This window comes from Bos mutus, chromosome 4 (genome assembly GCF_027580195.1).
Source record: "Bos mutus isolate GX-2022 chromosome 4, NWIPB_WYAK_1.1, whole genome shotgun sequence".
In the NCBI taxonomy this organism is placed as follows: Eukaryota; Metazoa; Chordata; class Mammalia; order Artiodactyla; family Bovidae; genus Bos; species Bos mutus.
In genome coordinates this window covers 75991350-76011796 of record NC_091620.1, presented here as the reverse complement: position 1 = coordinate 76011796, position 20447 = coordinate 75991350, and the positions used below count along the sequence as shown (strand labels likewise).

Below are 20447 nucleotides of genomic sequence, written 5' to 3'. Positions count from 1 at the left end.
CAGAAAGTACTTAGGTCACAAGCTCTGTAGAGCTCATAACTGAGTGAGTGGAGCTGCATCTTGTTTCCAGAGGGAGCCTCCTCTGAGCATACCCCTTGTTGTACAGGAGCAGTTGATGTCCTTATGTATGGAGTGGAAATGCCGGTAAAGGGAAGTGAGGCTATCTGCACCTGCCAAGAGTTTCAGATACTGGTTTTATGACAGTAAATGCCAATAGCACACTATTTGAATAAAGCCATTCCAGGCACTTCAGTGATGGGGCATCCATTTCTGCATTGTATACTCATTCAGATATTATGTAAGCCACTCCATCATTCCAGGACATTGTCGTAGAATTTAGTTTTCATTCTTTTATCTTGGTTTTTAGTTTTTATGCTACCTGCCCTAATAAAATGAAAATGAGCTTAAAAGAATTATCACCATACACATATTTAGAATGAAACTTTCATCTTAAAATCTCAAGCATGGTTTCCTAAGCTAAGTTTCACCAGGCAGTCCTTCACTTCTCATAATTCAAATTGCTTTCAGCCCCTTGTGGCTCAGCTAATAAAGAATCCACCCACAAGGCAGGAGACCTGGATTCGATCCCTGGGTTGGGAAGATTCCCTGGAGAAGGGAAAGGCTACCTACTCCAGTATTCTGGCCTGGAGAATTCCATGGACTGTATAGTCCATGGGGTTGCAAAAGTCGGACATGACTGAGCAACTTTCACTTTCACTTTGTCACATATTTCAAAAAGGGAGTAACCCCAAGTTTCCAAGTCATAGGCTTTGACATTTTTTATTGTTGTTTTCTCAACAGTTAAATAAGCATGATTATTAAAATTTTACAGCTGTTTCACATTGAAGCTGTAAAGAGTTAAAATAAGTGCCTAATACAGTGCCTGGAAATTAATAAATAGTAGCATAGTGTGCCTGTGTGTGTGTATGTGAAATCTTGTTTTGAAACATTTGGAGTTTTATGCCCAGTAAATTCTAAATGATGCACAGTAATGGTGGGGAGCAGAGGCATGAATAATTCAAAACAGCGAATCACCTAAATATCATTTGTATGTGTTTTGAAATGTATTTTTTAATTTCATTTCAAATGTGACTGTTTCTAATACCCAGAGAAATTGCCTCAAAGGAATGACACTGCAATGTGAAGTCCTTGCTAAATGGGATCTGAAGAGCTGTCCAATTTTCCTGTTTTCTCCTCTCCCTGGTGCCCTCTTCTCCCCTTCCTTTCTCCTCCTTCCTTGCCTTTCAAAAGAGCTGCCGCAAAGAAACTGCTTCAAGCAAACCTCCTGCCTTTCACCCTCCTCTGGATCAGGGCCAGTGGTGAAACATTTACGACTCTATCCTTAGGGCAGCCTGCCCTCGCCAAATGAAAGCACCAGGCGCTCAGGGGGCACTCGAGTGGTGGGAGGAGTTGGTGAAGGTGAGAGAGGCAGTGTTGGGCTGTGTTAAGGACCCAGGCTGTGGCATCTGACAGTCTGGAATTCTAAACCCCGGTTAGCCTATGTGACCTTGGGCAGACCGCAGACTGTTTAATGCTCAGTTTCCTACGCTGTAAACATGCAATGATAACACTGTCAGGTAGCTCATAATTTATTGAAGATGAAGTTATATTTATTTTAACGTAGTTGTAAGTGTGTGTATGTGTGTGTGAGTGGTTCAGTGCGGATAATGCATCATATACAGAAGAGATCTATATTATGCTCATTTTCCTTTGGATAATTAACTCTCACTTGTAAGTTAGTGTTTTCCTATAGAGATTGTTGCAACACCTTTTTTGTGAAACCTCGGAAAAGGGAACAGGACTCTTGACCTCAGCTGGTGTCTCTATTTTCCATGAAACATACCTCTCTTTCCCAAATGAAGCTGTTTTCCCCTGATACTGCTCTGTAATAAGCAATATTCCTTCTGTTTTAGCTGTGTTACAGGTTTGCCCCATGCAGGCAGAATTTCAGCTGGTGCCAATACCCAAGCACATACATATCAATAGTGATGTCACTTTAAAATAACAGTAATAGAAAGAATGAATGAAGAGTTAATACTTACAGAGCAATTCTTAATGCCAAGGACTATTTTAGTCTTTTTATGTATGATAACTCATTTAATTCTCAGAACCATCCTGTGAGTTCAACTATATTATTATCCTAATTTTACTTTTGAAATACAGAAAGTCAGAGAGGTCAGATAGTTGTTTAAAGGTCAGGACAGATAACAATATTACATAGTTTGACCAGGGAGATCTTATCATTTATTGACTGATCCAGGATACTCTTGACCATGAAAGGATGCAAAAACAGGAATGAAAGTTCACTCTATTTATGATTAAAGGCCAGACACCTGGCAATACCCATATCATGCTACACAATTAGTAAATGAATGAGTTTTTATTACATTTCTGCTTGAGCACTATATTGTCCTAAGATTCTCAGATGATCATCAGTATGCTGTAAGTAAGTTGTTCTTAATTAAAGCCATCCATGCTTATGGTAAATAAAAATGTGTTTGAGCTTCCAACATGATGAGTTTCACTTCAGAGACACAGGCTCGGCCAATATTTTCATATGCTACCTATAACCTTTCACAACAGAAATATGATCAAGGTACTGGTCCATTAACTCTGATTGTCCTTCCTTACCATGGTCATTAGTTGATGTTCTGCCTTTCACTGTATCTCAGACACAAGATTGAGAGTTTAAGGAACAGATATCCCTGGGGCATAATGAATGGTGAAGTGTGTCTTTGCCTCTTTATGCAGATGAAATCAATTCCTGATTTCCACAGGGAGTGCAACAAGTCCTTGACAGGCAGTTTCCCCGCTGGGCTCCTGTCTTGAAGGGGAAAAGGAAAAGAAACAGGTTTCTATATGGTCAGCACCTTGAGGGCATGCATAAAGACATCATGCACTACTGATATCTGACCCCAAAAATAGTTAACCTCTAGGAACTCAGACATTGACATTGAACACAAGTCAACCTGTTAGAAAATCTATATCCCCACAAACCTGGCTCTCCCCATGCATATAAATAAATGATGACAAAATGAATTGTCATTGTTTTAAAGAGACATATACCATATTCCATTAATTGTAATACACATTTTTCATATTTTAACATTTCAAAAATTAGGGAACATGCTATGTCAAATGGAGTTACCGTTTCAATGCTAGAGGGTTTTTTTTTTCTATTTTTCTTTCTGTGGTTCATAAAAGAGGTGTATCTTACTAGAATTTTAAATTTGATGAACTACATTATATACTAGATATTAACAAGATTTTAGCACCACTTGCACTGAATCAGAAAGAATAAGTAATAGTTGAAAGCTGCATCAGCCTTTAACCTTAATAGTTGGGTAGGAAGTTGGTCATAACTTCTTCATCAGCTGGATAATTCCCATATAAGTAAGTATTTCTTCCCTTTCCTGTGTTCTCCTCTTAGTAAAATAGAAGAGGGTAGATATAAGTTCTCTGCATAGAAGTTAAATAAGCAAGGTAACAGTATACAGCCTTGACGTACTCCTTTTCCTATTTGGAACCAGTCTATTCCATGTCCAGTTCTAACTGTTGCTTCCTGACCTGCATACAGGTTTCTCAAGAGGCAGGTCAGGTGGTCTGGTATTCCCATCTCTTGAAGAATTTTCCACAGTTTCTTGTGATCCACACAGTCAAAGGCTTTGGCATAGTCAATAAAGCAGAAATAGATGTTTTTCTGGAACTCTCTTGCTTTTTCCATGATCCTGTGGATATTGGCAATTTGATCTCTGGTTCCTCTGCCTTTTCAAAAACCAGCTTGAACATCTGGAAGTTCACGGTTCACGTATTGCTGAAGCCTGGTTTGGAGAATTTTGAGCATTACTTTACTAGCATATGAGATGAGTGCAATTGTGCGGTAGTTTGAGCATTCTTTGGCATTGCCTTTCTTTGGGATTGGAATGAAAACTGACGTTTTCCAGTCCTATGGCCACTGCTGAGTTTTCCAAATTCAAGGAGATCCAACCAGTCCATCCTAAAGATCAGTCCTGGGTGTTCATTGGAAGGACTGATGCTGAAGCTGAAACTCCAATACTTTGGCCACCTGATGTGAAGAGTTGACTCATTGGAAAAGACTCTGATGCTGGGTGGGATTGGGGGCAGGAGGAGAAGGGGACAACAGAGGATAAGATGGCTGGATGGCATCACCAACTCGATGGACGTGAGTCTGAGTGAACTCCGGGAGTTGGTGATGGACAGGGAGGCCTGGCGTGCTGTGATTCATGGGGTCACAAGGAGTCAGACATGACTGAGCAACTGAACTGAACTGAGATATATGTTCCCAGGTTTATTATGTTTTTCTAAACTGTATTTTTGTCTCTAGAGTATGAGCTCTTTGGGTACTGTATTCTACATCCTTGGTTCTAAATTTTTTGTACGTATTGGAATTTCTTGAGGAGCTTCTTAAAAATCCATTATCCTCCCCTTCTTCCTAAACATTCTGATTCACAAGGTCTAGGATGAGACTCAAAGAGCTTTATTTTTAATCCTAGGGTGATTATAATTTGCCTCAAAGTTTGAGAACCTCTGGTGCATGTGTTTGGAATTGGCCCGTCACTGAATTTAGCCTTGACTGTAGAAACTCTGCTAAGTGCTAAGTCACTTCAGTCGTGTCTGACTCTGTGCGACCCCATAGACGGAAGCCCACCAGGCTCCCCTGTCCCTGGGATTCTCCAGGCAAGAACACTGGAGTGGGTTGCCATTTCCTTCTCCAATGCTTGAAAGTGAAAAGTGAAAGGGAAGTTGCTCAGTCATGTCCGACTCTTAGCTACCTCATGGTCTCAGCTATATGCACAGGGCTGCATTTGATAGAAAAGACTGTAGTCTCGAGAGACTGACAAAAGGCAGAATTCTGATGTCCCGTTGTTTCCTATGCTGCAGGCACTCAAAGGTAGAACTTGTACTGGTAATGGCCCTGATACCTGTTTCTGTTTGGGATGTTTTTGTAGCTGTGCCACATAAAATTGGACGCATCATTGATGGGAGTCCCGCAGATCGCTGTGCAAAGCTAAAAGTGGGAGACCGGATCTTAGCGGTGAACGGCCAGTCTATCATCAACATGCCTCATGCAGACATCGTGAAGCTCATCAAGGATGCAGGTCTTAGCGTCACCCTTCGCATCATTCCTCAGGAGGGTGAGTGCCTGAGCCGGGGTCCCGGAGCTCACCTGGCTGCGGTCAGGGATATCAGAATGTCCAAAGCTGCTATCCAATATTGAAAAAGTAACACTCTGAGGCAAGCCATATCCTATTTACTCATTACTTGATTCCAAGATAAGCTATATGGGGTTACAGATAACTAGTGTGAATCCCACGGCACCGGGTTATTCACTCAATTCCCTTTGGTCCCTGGAGTACTGTTTTTATGGTTATATTAAGCCAGAACCCATTCAACAGAGATGATAGAGTTACAGATCTGCAGGAAAATATATATATATATCTCCATGTTAACACTTAAGCTCTGGAGGATTCTTCAAAGTCAGATTGATTTTGAAAAGCTTGAGGAAGTTTTGTGGTATAAAGAGAGCTCATTTAGAAAATGTTGCATCTGATAAGAATTTTAAATTCCCACCTAGCCTTTTAAATTTCTCTGTACAAGGACTCCCCCCTGAGGCTTGAGGAGTCATAAGCATCACAACCTACAGCCATGCCGTAAAGAGCAATGAAATTCTGAGCATCAGTTCACTATTTCCAGACACAGTGTGTTCATGACTAGTTTGAGGCTGCTGACTCAGTACTGATACTTGAGGATTCAGTCTTCAGAGCTCACTGGTGATTGGACCACAGTGTCCCACATGGAGAGGGATGCGCTCAGTCACTTTGGACCCCTCTGGTTTCCTCCATCTCCTGATTTCATCTGGGACTATCTAACAAGCAGGCATCAAGTAGCCACCTGACTTTAAATATGAAACAGCTGTCCTCAGCAGAGATGATCTTGTCCCACCAGGGGGCATTTGGAGATGCCTGGAGACCTTATTGGTTGCCATGTCTGGGGTGGGGATGCTATTGCTCTCCAGTGGGGAAAGGACAAGAATGCTTCTCCGTACTCATCCTACAGAGCACACGACAGCCCACCACAGCCTGGAATCACCTGGCTCCAAGTGTCCACGGTGCCAAGGCTGATACAGGTGGAAAACAAATTTTTAAATGTAGGGTGGGAGCAAAGAAAAAGGAAAGTGGTTTATAAAGGAACACTAATATATCACTTTTTTGTCACCCAGGGGAAAAAATAACCATTTTAACCTGTTATATGCAGACAACATTATGTATAAAATATTCAGTAGAAGTTAACTTCAAGCAAAATTGGTTGCAAAAACCTGATTTGGTTTTCCCTTTTCCTGTATGAAATATGTCTCTCCTGCTCTTAGTCCAACATAGAGAGATACTTTCAGATAAAAATTTGATGCTATAACAAGAAAGACCAAGAAGCAGTTTTAACAAAGAACAACTTATTAACTTTCCTGTGTCAAATGTTCTTTCTGGAGAACCATGGAGTACAGAGAGGGTTATTAGGAAATAAGACTAACAAGGAACTGAAAAAAGGATTGTGAAAAGCGTTTTGTTTTCTTGTGGTTAATTCCTTAGGGATTAGGATACTGGTAGGACTTCTCATTACAACCAAAATGTAATGGCTAAAACGCTTTGCTTCAGCAAGTAATGATAGAACAAGTAGAATACGTTTTAGAGTCCTTTGAATTATTTTTCGTAGTTTTAATACTTTTTATTGTAATCTTTTCTTCTGACAAAAGATGAGAGATTCTTGTTCATAACCTTGTTCAGCAGCCTTATCATTTATGAAAGAATACTAATTATAGGAGGGTATTAGAACTTGCTAAGTTTAAGCTGTTATCTTAAAGCCTAACAGAAACTAGAAGAACCGTAGCCTTGAGTCATGTGAGCAGGCAGAGGAACCATCTCTGGCCACCTCTTGCCCTTTATCACATGCCAACCTGACTTCATTTGCCTCTTTGGTTTCCCACTGCAGAACTCAACAGCCCCGCTTCAGCACCCAGCTCAGAGAAGCAGAGCCCCATGGCCCAGCAGCACAGCCCCCTGGCCCAGCAGAGTCCTCTGGCCCAGCCCAGCCCGGCCACCCCCAACAGTCCCATCGCCCAGCCAGCTCCGCCTCAGCCTCTTCAGCCTCAAGGACATGAAAATAGGTAAAGTTTCCTCTGTTTTTTCTAATTCTGAATAGTGAGGGAAGTATAAGGAGAGAGTTTGGGACAGGACAGAACGCAGGCAGGAGAAAGATTTTCAAAAAGTAAAAATTACCACCTTTGTGTGATTTAAAGATTGTGTATATGTTATAAACATAGTTTCGTTAGCAAATGTAGATGTTTGTCCTTCACAATAAGAGAAGCTTTCCTGAGTAAACAGTGCATGGTTGCAGATAAGTAAGGGGTTAACTAGCTGAAGAACACATTAAAGAGAGTAAGATAGACAGTATTCAGTAGCATACAGTAAGGCCCTTTGGCAAGAGGGAGCATGCAAGCATGAGAGAGGAAATAAGGCCAGTGTAGGGGGTGAGGAAGCGGGAACATAGGTTGGGGGGACCCACCCTAAAGGGTCCTGTAGACATGTTATAGATTCTGATCTTTATCTTAAGTGTAGCGAAGAAGTTTTTGCAGGGTTTTAAGCTTAGGACTGACATCCTTGGATTAGCTTTGCAAGACTATCTCTCAGTTGGCCCCTTAGAGAGCAGACTGGAGCCTGATCAAGATGAATATGGTTAGATGTGGCCACCAAGTCCACCAAGTCACTGATGGCCCAGAGAATAACGGTGGCATGGAGGAGGAAATGCTGAAGAATTTGTGAGCATGAATATAAGTTAGTCTTTTCACTGCATTTTACCTTATGTCCACCTACCCACAGTCTGATGAGATCCTTCCGTCTCACATCATGAACAAATGTGATCAGGTGCTATGAACTTCCAGAATAAAAGGATGCCATAGAAAATCAATGTCGTCTTCCTATTGAGACTTGTGTGTAACAGGGAGCCTGAATTAGGTGGAGCCATTAAAGACAGAGATGAGGACATGCTCCCATGTTGTTTTCACCCTTTCAAAGGAGAAAAATAGAACAACCCACAGGAATATCTCTGAAAACAAAACCCTCACTGGTCCTTTCCGTGATTCTAATGTTTTCTGAACATCTGCTACCCATCTCCTGCCTCCCCTGTTAGTGAAGATGAAGTGAGACCCAGTTTTTGAGTCCCAGAACTCTCTAGGTTTATCACTCAGAATGTTGCAAAGCAAATATTTTCCTTGTGCCACAAGTGTTCTTTCCATGAAGCCCAGTCCTATTCTGATTTCTCCCATTTCCTTTCTTAGAGAAGTAAATGTCTGTTGTCCTCTGCTGTTTATGGTTTTAATATAGTCCAGAGAAGAACAAAGACCAAGCCCCAAAAAGTAAATGATACAGAGGCAAGAATCCGAGAGTCCATAAGAGGATTGTGTCCTGGGTGCCTCGGTAATAAGTCCCTGATGTGCTTGCTTTCACCGTGCATGCTTTGGACAGATCACACTGACTTTCCCCAGGATTCATTTTAGACTTGGGAGGAGGGATCCAAGTGCTCCTGCAGTTCCTGAGCCAGCTTCAGACGCCGCTGCTTCTTGGCTCTGCCTCTGTCAATTAGCTTCCCAGACACAATTCCATCTTCCCTTTGTGGATTAGACTTGCTGGAATCAGGCTCTTGCTTCTGGCCTGGGGTGGGTAATCTCATCGCTGGAGTGTAATAGTTCAGCGGGGAGAATGGCACTGGGGAGAAGCCACTATCCTGTTCCCATCAGCTACTAGTTTCAACAGGGACTCAGCCCCTGTGACAGAAACAGCGGCCTTTGGATGTTTTGTCTGTTTGTTTTTTGTCTGACTTCAGGATAAAATATTTCCTAACTCTGGAATTAACAGATTGATCCAATTTGTTTTATAGATTACTAACAGATATACCCAGGACTCTTAGCTGTTTTTGCTTCAGTAATAGTAAATGTCTCGAATGTGCCCATTCCAATTCTAGGGCCCTTTTCCTGAGACTCACGTTTCCTGGCTTAACTTTTTGATTGCTAGTAGGCAGATCTTTTTCCAAATGAATGAAATAATTCTAAAATCTTACAGAACCATTTTTCTAGAACCATTTTTCTAGCTTCATTTCAAGATGTTCATGGTGTCAGAGAGAAACTCTGCCTTTTTCTAGATCAGGCTACAGATGTCTGCAAGGCAACTTGTATGCCAAGCACAGTATGAATTTCCTATTAGTTCGTTTGTACAAGTGCCCACCTACATGTCAAATTGAGCCAGTTTCCATGTTAAAGTGAGATAAAATAAAAGGACAATCTGCTTGCAAATTTTCTTATATGAGTTAGAAGAAGTGAATATTTTACCCTATCTTATTTACTCTTGAATTGGCTTTCTCCTGACATGCTGCACACCTCTATTCACTTCTCTCTTAACATCTTTTGGTGTGTGCTCAGGAAACAAAATAATTTTGATATGAACAGAAGCAAAACATTGTTCAAGGAGAAGCATTTTTTGCAAACAACAAAGAGCCCTTGTGTAATATATTCAAAAACTAAGTATAAATAGCAGAGTTCACCTTCCCAGCAAAAGCAATCATTATTTACATGTCTTAAATATCAAGGTCAGTGGAAAGCATTAGAAATTGACTTCTTTCAGAGACTTCGTAAACTCGATGCTGAAGGCTGGAAGCAATTCTTGAAAGGCCCACATGAGGCAAAATCCCACCATAATATCCCCTGCTACAAGAGCAGCATTTTTTGATTCTGGAACTTATACCATAAACTTCTCCTAGAATTTACCATTAGCAATCTGGTTTTATCAACTCTAAAGTCTCTTTAATAATGTAATTACTAGCTACAAAGAGTTACACTAGTATACAACCTACAAAGGTTATCCTTTCACAAGTAAGGGAACTATCATCAGTAAGAGAAATATCAATAACCTCAGATATACAGATGACACCACCCTTATGGCAGAAAGTGAAGAAGAACTAAAGAACCTCTTGATGAAAGTGAAAGAGGAGAGTGAAAAAGTTGACTTAAACACAACATTCAGAAAGCTGAGATCATGGCATCTGGTCCCACCACTTCATGGCAAATAGATGGGGAAACAATGGAAACAGTGACAGACTTTTTTGTGTGTGTGCTCCAAAATCACTGCAGATGGTGACTGCAGCCATGAAATTAAAAGACACTTGCTCCTTGGAAGAAAAGCTATGACCAGTCTAGACAGCAAATTAAAAAGCAGAGACATTACTTACCAATGAAGGTCCGTCTGGTCAAAGCTATGGTTTTTCCAGTGGTCATGTATGGATGTGAGAGTTGGACTATAAAGAAAGCTGAGCTCTGAAGAACTGATGCTTTTGAACTATGGTGTTGGAGAAGACTCTTGAGAGTCCCTTGGACTGCAAGGAGATCCAACCAGTCAATCCTAAAAGGAAATCAGTCCTGAATATTCATTGGAAGGAATGCTGCTAAAGCTGAAACTCCAATACTTCAGCCACCTGATGTGAAGAACTGACTCATTGGAAAAGACCCTGATGCTGGGAAAGATTGAAGGCAGGAGGAGAAGGTGATGACAGAGGATAAGATGGTTGAATGGCATCACCGACTCGATGAACATGAGTTTGAGTAAGCTCCAGGAGCTGGTGATGGACAGGGAAGCCTGGCGTGCTGCAGTCCATGGTGTTGCAAAGACTCAGACATGACTAAGTGACTGAACTGAACTGAAGTAAGGGAACTCTTAAGAGACTTTGAAAAGTAATAATAATAATCCTGAATTTTCCTTAAAATAAACTGTTTCACAAATTCAGAGTAACAACTTTTGCCCTAACTAGTATGTCTTTCACTTAAAAGTTAGCAATACTCATAAAAATGTGTGTATTTTTCTTATTAGAGAATTCTTCAGTGTGTTGTTCAATGTAAAATCCTGACACATGGCACTGTCAAATGAAATTTGAATGCTGAGAGGCAGGCTTGGATGGCAGCTTGTTACAAGTTCTAACTGTCCCTATTTCTAGGCTCTGGGGAGACTCTTAACATTTCACCCTCTTTTGCTGTACTTCATGACACATCTGGTTGAAAAGGAAGCTCGTAATGGATATTTCATACCAGCACCACAGAGATAATGAAAATAAAGTGACTGTGCTATAGCTTAAAACAATGTGACATCTAAACCACCAAGCAAACGATTTCTAGAAAGGAACTGACATCCGCCAACGAATGTCACCATCTAATTCCTTTTGTTTAATTCATGCATTTGCATAGTTGAGTGTCTTTTTCAAAGCGTCTTTTAAATAATTATGTTCTCAGCATGCACACTCTCAGTAGGTGAGTGGACAGCTTGCTGAAGTATAAAGCAGAGCCTGAATTATGCATCTTGCAAAAGGAAAGTGTCACTTCTGTTAGTTAAGCAACTAATGGGAACTACTTAACCCTTTATTAAAATAACTGCATCGCTAACCCCCTCAGTTCAGTTCAGTTCAGTCGCTCAGTCGTGTCCGATTCTCTGCGACCCCAGGAATCGCAGCACACCAGGCCTCCCTGTCCATCACCAACTCCCAGAGTTCACTCAGACTCACGTCCATCAAGTTGGTGATGCCATCCAGCCATCTCATCCTCTGTTGTCCCCTTTTCCTCCTGCCCCCAATCCCTCCCAGCATCAGAGTCTTTTCCAATGAGTCAACTCTTCACATGAGGTGGCCAAAGTACTGGAGTTTCAGCTTTAGCATCATTCCTTCCAAAGAAATCCCAGGGCTGATCTCCTTCAGAATGGATTGGTTGGATCTCCTTGCAGTCCAAGGGACTCAAGAGTCTTCTCCAACACCACAGTTCAAAAGCATCAATTCTTAGGTGCTCAGCTTTCTTCACAGTCCAACTCTCGCATCCATACATGACCACTGGAAAAACCATAGCCTTGACTAGACGGACCTTTGTTGGCAAAATAATGTCTCTGCTTTTCAATATGCTATCTAGGTTGGTCATAATTTTTCTTCCAAGGAGTAAGCATCTTTTAATTTCATGGCTGCAGTCACCATCTGTAGTGATTTTGGAGCCCAGAAAAATAAAGTCTGACACTGTTTCCACTGTTTCCCCATCTATTTCCCATGAATTGATGGGACCAGATGCCATAATCTTCATTTTCTGAATGTTGAGCTTTAAGCCAACTTTTTCACTCTCCACTTTCACTTTCATCAAGAGGCTTTTTAGTTCCTCTTCACTTTCTGCCATAAGGGTGGTGTCATCTGCATATCTGAGGTTATTGATATTTCTCCCGGCAATCTTGATTCCAGTGTGTGCTTCTCCCAGCTCAGCGTTTCTCATGATGTACTCTGCATAGAATTTAAATAACCAGGGTGACAGTATACAGCCTTGACATATTCCTTTTCCTATTTGGAACCAGTCTGTTGTTCCATGTCCAGTTCTAACGGTTGCTTCCTGACCTGCATATAGGTTTCTCAAGAGGCAGGTCAGGTGGTCTGGTATTCCCAACTCTTTCAGAATTTTCCACAGTTTGTGGTGATCCACACAGTCAAAGGCTTTGGCATAGTCAATAAAGCAGAAATAGATGTTTTTCTGGAACTCTCTTGCTTTTTTGATGATCCAGCGGATGTTGGCAATTTGATCTCTGGTTCCTCTGCCTTTTCTAAAACCAGCTTGAACATCTGGAAGTTCTCAGTTCACATATTGCTGAAGCCTGGTTTGGAGAATTTTGAGCATTACTTTACTAGCGTCCAAGCCCCAGATAAAAACACATCTATTGCCATTTACTGTCAGTGTGTCCTCAACAAATCTTAGATTATACTAATGGCAGTTGTTCAGGTGAGTCATTCTTTAACATGTTTAATACTCCTCAGACCATAAGTCAGTAAAAAACAAATAAAACCAGAACTCATCTAGTCTTAGATGGTGAGAGGTAAAAATTCTGCTGGTTTTGAACCCCTTTTCCTGAGACATTTGAGTTTTTCCTTGTTGCTAAACATTTTCTCAAATCCTCCATATTAACTCTAGATAAATTTATTATTATACAGAATGTATTTTTTAATTGACCTATATCTCTGAGTAGCTCATTATGTAGAACACTGTTCTGGCAATTGGCATTGAACAATAGAGTTCAGTAGCCTCTACACATGGTAATAATTTTTTTGCTTTATCTTATTAATGATCCCATACTGAGCTCCTAAGAATTGATGCTTTTGAACTGTGGTGTTGGAGAAGACTCTTGAGAGTCCCTTGGACTGCAAGGAGATCCAACCAGTCCATTCTGAAGGAGATCAGCCCTGGGATTTCTTTGGAAGGAATGATGCTAAAGCTGAAACTCCAGTACTTTGGCCACCTCATGTAAAGAGTTGACTCATTGGAAAAGACTCTGATGCTGGGAGGGATTGGGGGCAGGAGGAGAAGGGGAGGACAGAGGATGAGATGGCTGGATGGCATCACTGACTCGATGGACGTGAGTTTGAGTGAACTCTGGGAGTTGGTGATGCACAGGGAGGCCTGGTGTGCTGCGATTCCTGGGGTCGCAGAGAATCGGACACGACTGAGCGACTGAACTGACTGACTGACTGAATGGTAGGCATTGACTGCTTCAGCCCTTTTGGAACCTGGAAACTCCTCATTTTAGAGCAAGTTGGATCTACAAAACAGAACTTAAAAACTAGTTTTGGCCTCTTTTGCAAAGAGTCGGACATCACTGAGCGACTGAACTGAACTGAACAGTGACTTTCTGCCTGATTTGTAGTTAGTGATTATACTTTACTTTCACTCCCTTAACCTCTGTAAGATACTCAAATTCTGCAAGCTAACAGGTTAAACTAACCTTTAATTAGATATTTGTAGGGCTTCACTGGTGTCTCAAATGGTAAATAATCCACCTGCAGTGCAGGAGACCTGGGTTCAGTCCCTAAGTTGGGAAGATCCCCTGGAGGAGGGCATGGCCATCCTCTCCAGTATTCTTGCCTGGAGAATCCCCGTGGACAGAGGAGCCTGGTGGTCTACAATGGGGTCACAAAGAGTCAGACATGACTAAGAGACTAAGCACACAGCACAGGGTATTTAGAGATCACTTAAATTGTCTTTTCATGAAGTAATGAATGCTGTGTATGTGTGAGAAAGAGCGAGAGAAAAAGAGAAAAACTCAAAGAGTTTACTGATATTAAGACAATCTGCTGTTTGGGTATGTATAGTTAAGTATGTGAGTTAAGCTGCAGTGGCACAGCTTTTAAACTATCAAGTCAAAGAAGGTGGTCCATAAAGTTCTGATTCACCATCACTTTTACTTTGATGTCTTAAGTGGCCAAGTGAAAAGTATATAATAGGGCATTTGTCAAAGATTTTCAAATAATGCTTATCATTTATTTAATCTTCTTGTAATCCTGCATATGCAAAAGAACCACCAATAGGTGTGGCTTGTACATTCTTGGAGGTCCTAAGATTATTCTAATCTCTTTAGAATCCTGAGATACCAAAGCAAGTTTCATTTTCCTTCATCTAGTTACAGGTCAGAAGTAAAAGCGAGGCAAGATGTGAAACCAGACATCCGACAGCCTCCATTCACGGACTACAGGCAGCCTCCACTGGACTACAGGCAACCCCCAGGAGGGGACTACCCGCAGCCCCCACCCTTGGACTACAGGCAGCCTCCGCTACTGGACTACAGGCAGCACTCCCCAGACACCAGGCAGTTCCCTCTGTCAGACTACAGGCAGCCCCAGGTACCTCAAAGACCCCACTGTGTTCATTTCATTTTTCTAATCAGCAGACCTGTACTTCTCACACACACACACACACAACTCAGGTACATTTATTTATGGTGCTCAGCAGCGGTGAATGAGAAAATTCAGAGAGATAATACCACTAAGGCCTATGTGCAGTAGTTACATGTTTTCCACATAAATGGATAAGAACTAAAGTCCACAAGCTACGCAGCAGTTATTTTAATGACCAAGGAAACTGTTCTGATCTGCTCAAACCTTTGGAATTTTGTCTTGAAGTCAGATTACTCCTCACGATATCTCGTCAGTTGGATCACAGTAACTATGAGAGAGGAGAACAGAGGGACTGACCGCAGAAGCTTCTCTGATATTAAACAATTGTTCATTCCATTTTCTCCCCAACCCCAAAGGATTTTGATTATTTCACTGTGGACATGGAGAAAGGAGCCAAAGGATTTGGATTCAGCATTCGTGGAGGAAGGGAGTACAAAATGGATTTGTACGTGCTGAGATTAGCAGAAGATGGGCCAGCAATAAGGAATGGAAGGATGAGGGTAAGAACGTTCTCTTTTTATAGAATTGCTTAATTCTGAAAGAAACACCTATTGTGGTATTCATGCAGTGCTAAAGCCCACTATTAAGCAAACTGACTTGGGGTACATGTTGCCTTCTTTCCATTTCACAGTCCAGTATTCTAAAGGTTTGGCTAAACAATGTTTAAGACTTATCTCTCATTTTCTTTCTTATGTCTTCTAGTTGACAACTCTCAGTATGATGGTTTATGTATATGTTTCTCTAAAGAGCAACTTAAAGAAAATGGACAAAGTAAACAAGTCCAAGAGATACCTTGAAATGCAAATGTGGCTCCATAATCTTTTGTGTGGTTTGAGGATTGAGTTTTCATCTGAGACTGAATCTTTTGAAATTTATTTTTAGCGTCATGCTTTTTTCTTCACATGGTTTTGTGTTTCTTTGAAAATAGTTCTTTTGAGTTGACTGACTTTGGGTTTGATATTGGGCAAAAAGAAGCAGGAGAACAGAGGATGAAGCTTCTTGGATAAATGTTGCCCTTAAAATGGTAGCAGCCAAAAATTTTCCAATTAGAGTGTAAGTTGAGGGTAGATTTTTAATATAATAGTTACTTTGAGGCATCTAGTTGATGCATAACTAACTCTTCACCTAGGGGTACAAAGCAACACTTGACAGAAATATAGAACATTAGTCAGTCTCTCTATAAAATGTCATCCAGGAAGCACACACTAAAGGTTAGTTATTATAAGTAAAATCTAGAATTATTCTCGTCCTCCCTCCTTGCCCTTTAAGTTAATACAGAAAAGCTGTGGTTCTTGAGTTCTAGAGCCTCAGATTCTTCTACTGTTTTACCACCCAATTGCTCTTGGCAATGGAATGAACCTGTTATTCCTGCCACCAGGTCTGCCGTTTCTGTAGTCTCATTTTCGAGTCAGTGAATCATCCACAGTGCAAAAGTAGAAAGTGCAAATGTGTCTATTTTTCTCCCTCCCTTCACAATCCTTTGACAACTGGGGAGTCTCTAGGGGATTTGAACCCAGGCAAGGCTGACTGCAGAGAATAACAGCCCCTGCCCTGATTTAGCCCCAAGCTCCTCTTAACATCCTCTGCAGGTGGTTTTAGGATTAGTCTCTACCTGGTTTCTTGGCTCCCAGCTTCCCTGGGATGGGCAACAGAAGGGCACTTTCTTAACATGCTGCAAAGCCAATTCACAAGTGGTTCAATAGAATGAAATTAATCTTTGCAGTGCAGGTGAACACAGCATAGCGCAGAAGCTGTGAGTTAAATGACCAGAGCTCCGTGAGAGAGGACAACCCCACCACCAGCCCACAAGTGGATTTTAGAGTCGTGGGCTCCAAAAGGTGGCCACAATTTATAACAAATGGTCTAGTTGACTTCTCAATATATTCAGTTCTCCCAAGGCACAGAAGCCTAAATATAGAAGCACTCTTGCGTAAAAATGAATATTCTTTCTTGTAGAATTTAAACCAGAGCAGTAGTTCTCTGCTGTGTGGTCCCCTGGCATCAGCTTCCCCTCGAGGGGACATGTTAGTTAGCAGCACAACATGGAGCCGCATGTCCTGAATGTGCGTCTCAGGGCCACTGAATCAGGAGCTCTAGGATTAAGGCCACCAGGCTGTGTTCGTGTGATCCATCTCCCGATGAATCCGGTACAAGGTGACGTTTGAGAACCACTGAGCTGGAGGGAAGCTGGGGTGACATAGGTGCGGCACAGTGAGGACGTGTGTGACCCAGGCTCTGTTCATTCCCCCTAGATCCTGTCCAGGGAGTTTTCCCGTCCACTGGTTTACCTCAGGTCTCTAAATCCATGTAAAAACAGATTTAGAATTGTGTAGACAGGTGCTCAATTTTATGAAAGCTGTTTTTCTTCTGGCAGGTGATAAAAATGAGTCTTCTACCCAGGTTTCAAAAAATGGTACTTTCACTCTTTGTCAACGATTATAAAAATCAGCAATATTTCCTCATTTTCGGTGTCATTTTTATATAGCAACGTATTCTTCCTGTGTACAAGCTGTCCAAAAGAAGTTATTATGGCCAGTTTTAGATATTATGGGTCTTTATTTTGGACTACTATATACATATATATTTCTAACATTTAATTCTCAAGGAAAACAAGTCACTTGAGAGTCACAGAAATTCTGGGGATCAGATTTTACTGGTTGATTTTATCTCTGATCTTTAAAATAAGGCTAGGACTTGTCAGGGATGACTTTTTTCTACTGTTATGGTTATACTTAATATTCAGACTTTTTTTTTTTTTTTTTTACTCATGGATTCTTATGGCACCAACAGAGAACTTGTCTAGGGTAACAAACTCCATGTCAGGGAAGAAAACTACTTCACCATATAAGTTCAGAAGTACTTATATTAGCTACTTTGAATGTGATAAATATTTTGTTATCTACAAAATTAAAGATCAGCAATTGTTCTTGATCATAGCACATAATTAATTCAGATTTTATTTTCATGTTTGATATCAAATTTCATCACTTAAAGCTAATCTTTTCTACCTTCATTAGTATTTACTAATTAGCAATAATGTTTATTTCACAGATATGTTTAAATTATTTCAGCAAGGAACAGGATAGATTAATATTTGCACAACTCAGTGGTTTGATTACTTTAAAATCATGCATAAACTGGATAACATATAGGTTACCAATATGGGAATTTAACAAACAAAAGTAATTAGGAATTCATTTTTCATCTTACTATAACATCCCCCCTTTATACCATTGTTGCCCAGGTCTATATCTGTGTATATATGAATCTGGGCAACAGTGGTAAGATCTACATATTTATTTATATATATATATATATATATCTTAAAAATCTGTGCAGATGATCCTTATAAGGCAGCTGCTCATTCCATGGGTATTATGGCTTGGTTTAGAAAGTTCCAAGACCTCTGAGAAAAGTAGGTGAACTAGAGATGCAAGAGCTACATTAAAAATAAGTTCAAGATGAGAAGCTGCCGCTGCTGCTGCTAAGTCACTTCAGTCGTGTCCGACTCTGTGACCCCAGAGACGGCAGCCCACAGGCTCCCCCGTCCCTGGGATTCTCCAGGCAAGAACACTGGAATGGGTTGCCATTTCCTTCTCCAATGCATGAAAGTGAAAAGTGAAAGTGAAGTTGCTCAGTCGTGTCCGACTCCTAGCGACCCCATGGACTGCAGCCTACCAGGCTCCTCAGTCCATGGGACTCTCCAGGCAAGAGTACTGGAGTGGGGTGCCATTGCCTTCTCCCAAGACGAGAAGCTAGCACAGGTTTTTCCCAACCTTTAAACCAGTCAGGCACGTTTCTCCTTGTTAATTGTGATTTCTTCACCTTCATTCTTAATGCATTATTGACTAAACAAGCTCTTCATGATCAAGTAATTTTGGAACACAGTGTATAGCTGCCCCCACCTTTTTTGTGATCGGAAATAGAAGGGAAAATCAGGAAGTATCTGGTAATAGCGTGGTGTCTTAGATTTAACTCAGTACAGTAAAATTGCCCAACTCAGAATCACTACACAAGAGCTAGGTGATTCTGAAAAATCATTTCATGTAATAGTTAATGAGTTTCTGTGCCTGAGGATTAGGGCTGTAACACTACTTTTGAACACTGAGTTAATGCACAGGTGTTAGCCTCTGAACCTGAGACTTTTCTGGGTGTTTTATGTTAGTCTTGCTTGTAGGACAGTGATGGTTTGTGCCAGTTTAGTAGTACAGGACTTTGCTGAGATTACAGAGAAGCCAGGTAAAGTGAGAGTCAAAGAAGGTGGCTAGCACCAGTGTGAAAGCATCCCCCTTACACTGGGGAGTCTAATAAATGATGCCATAGATATGGATTTGTAAAGAATGTGCTTAGGCATCCGAGTGACCTCCTGGGCATCCAAGAGAAATGCCAAAAATCTTCCCTCCTCAGGGGTTCTCTCATTGATCTGGTGAGAGACAGGTAGGCATATCCCAAAAGTGGGTCCCAGGTGAAGTATTTCACTCTTGTCTTTCTGGGCATCTGCAGCAGGAACAGTTATCTTAGCAGAGATCTTTGGCAAATTAGACTGTCTGACTTTCAAATTGCTTAAAAAGTACTCGCAAAGAACATGATTTTTTCTTCTTCTTCTTCCTTGGAAAGTACTATACGCTTACTCAATTTTTTGGTTAAATAAACACTTTCTTTCCACTTGAAACAAGAGTCAGATCAGGCAAGCATCCTGATAGTACTTTTCCTAGTAAGGTCAATGGATTCCTTCAAAATATGAAAACGTACCAAAAGCAAACCACAATCAGAAAGTAGTGAGGAAAATAATGACTCTTTCTGAGGGTCAAATGTACAAGGCAAGTCTAGATACAGGGGAGAGGATAAGAAAATCTTTTTCAGAAGATCAATTTGATGCTTATTTTAAAAGATTCTAAAAACCCCTTTATCAGAAATGTATAAGTGTAACAATAAATGAATTTAAAGATTTACTAAAAATATAACTATTTTGATCCCTTCTAAACCCGCAGCCCTCTCTCAATCTCCAAAAAAAGCAAACATGATGGAAATGGCAACCCACTCCAGTATTCTTGCCCACAGAATCCCAGGGACAGAGGCTACAGTTCATGGGGTCACAAGAGTCGGGCACGACTTAGCAACTAAACCACCACCAACAACCATTTAACATCAATACCTATGAAACAGGAAGGATTATATCTATTAATACCATATAGAGTTGTTGGGAAAGTGTAAGCAGTTTTTCGGGAAGTAGAATTGATTTTTCTTATTAAGACAAAGAAGGGAGGTATTAATTTATGAGTGACTGACATTATTGAGAGACTTATACATGAGAACATGTCATGAAATGGAGCTTGAATAGCATAGTGCAATTAGAATAAACACTACGAAAAACAATGTGAAACATAATTTCATGAAATACTGACTTTATTTAAAAAATTAGCGAGTAGCAAGTTTTGACTTTAATTACTAGCTAATGTTTTAACACTATGTAATAAAAATTAAACACACAAAACAATCTGTAAATGTAGAAAATAAGGGGAATGGGAAATAGAAACATAATCATCTTGTCTGATTGCTCTTCCTTAGTCATTCAAGAAGGGTGACATCAGAAGAGAAACACAAGTGACATTCAGATTTCAAGGAAAAGTTTAAGAAGGGATTAGAAC

At 40.8% G+C, this 20447-nt stretch overlaps 1 protein-coding gene across 7 annotated transcripts in view; it reads left to right on the top strand.

Moving 5' to 3' along the window:
* Positions 1–20447, top strand: part of MAGI2 (membrane associated guanylate kinase, WW and PDZ domain containing 2) — a 1472905-nt gene that overhangs the window by 1323291 nt on the left and 129167 nt on the right. For all 7 annotated transcript variants that reach the window (XM_070369681.1, XM_070369676.1, XM_070369674.1 and 4 more), the window contains 4 exons: positions 4971–5156; positions 7006–7180; positions 14526–14745; positions 15156–15299. In XM_070369681.1, the coding sequence (XP_070225782.1) occupies positions 4971–5156; positions 7006–7180; positions 14526–14745; positions 15156–15299 (725 nt within the window). The remainder of the gene's footprint in view (positions 1–4970; positions 5157–7005; positions 7181–14525; positions 14746–15155; positions 15300–20447) is intronic.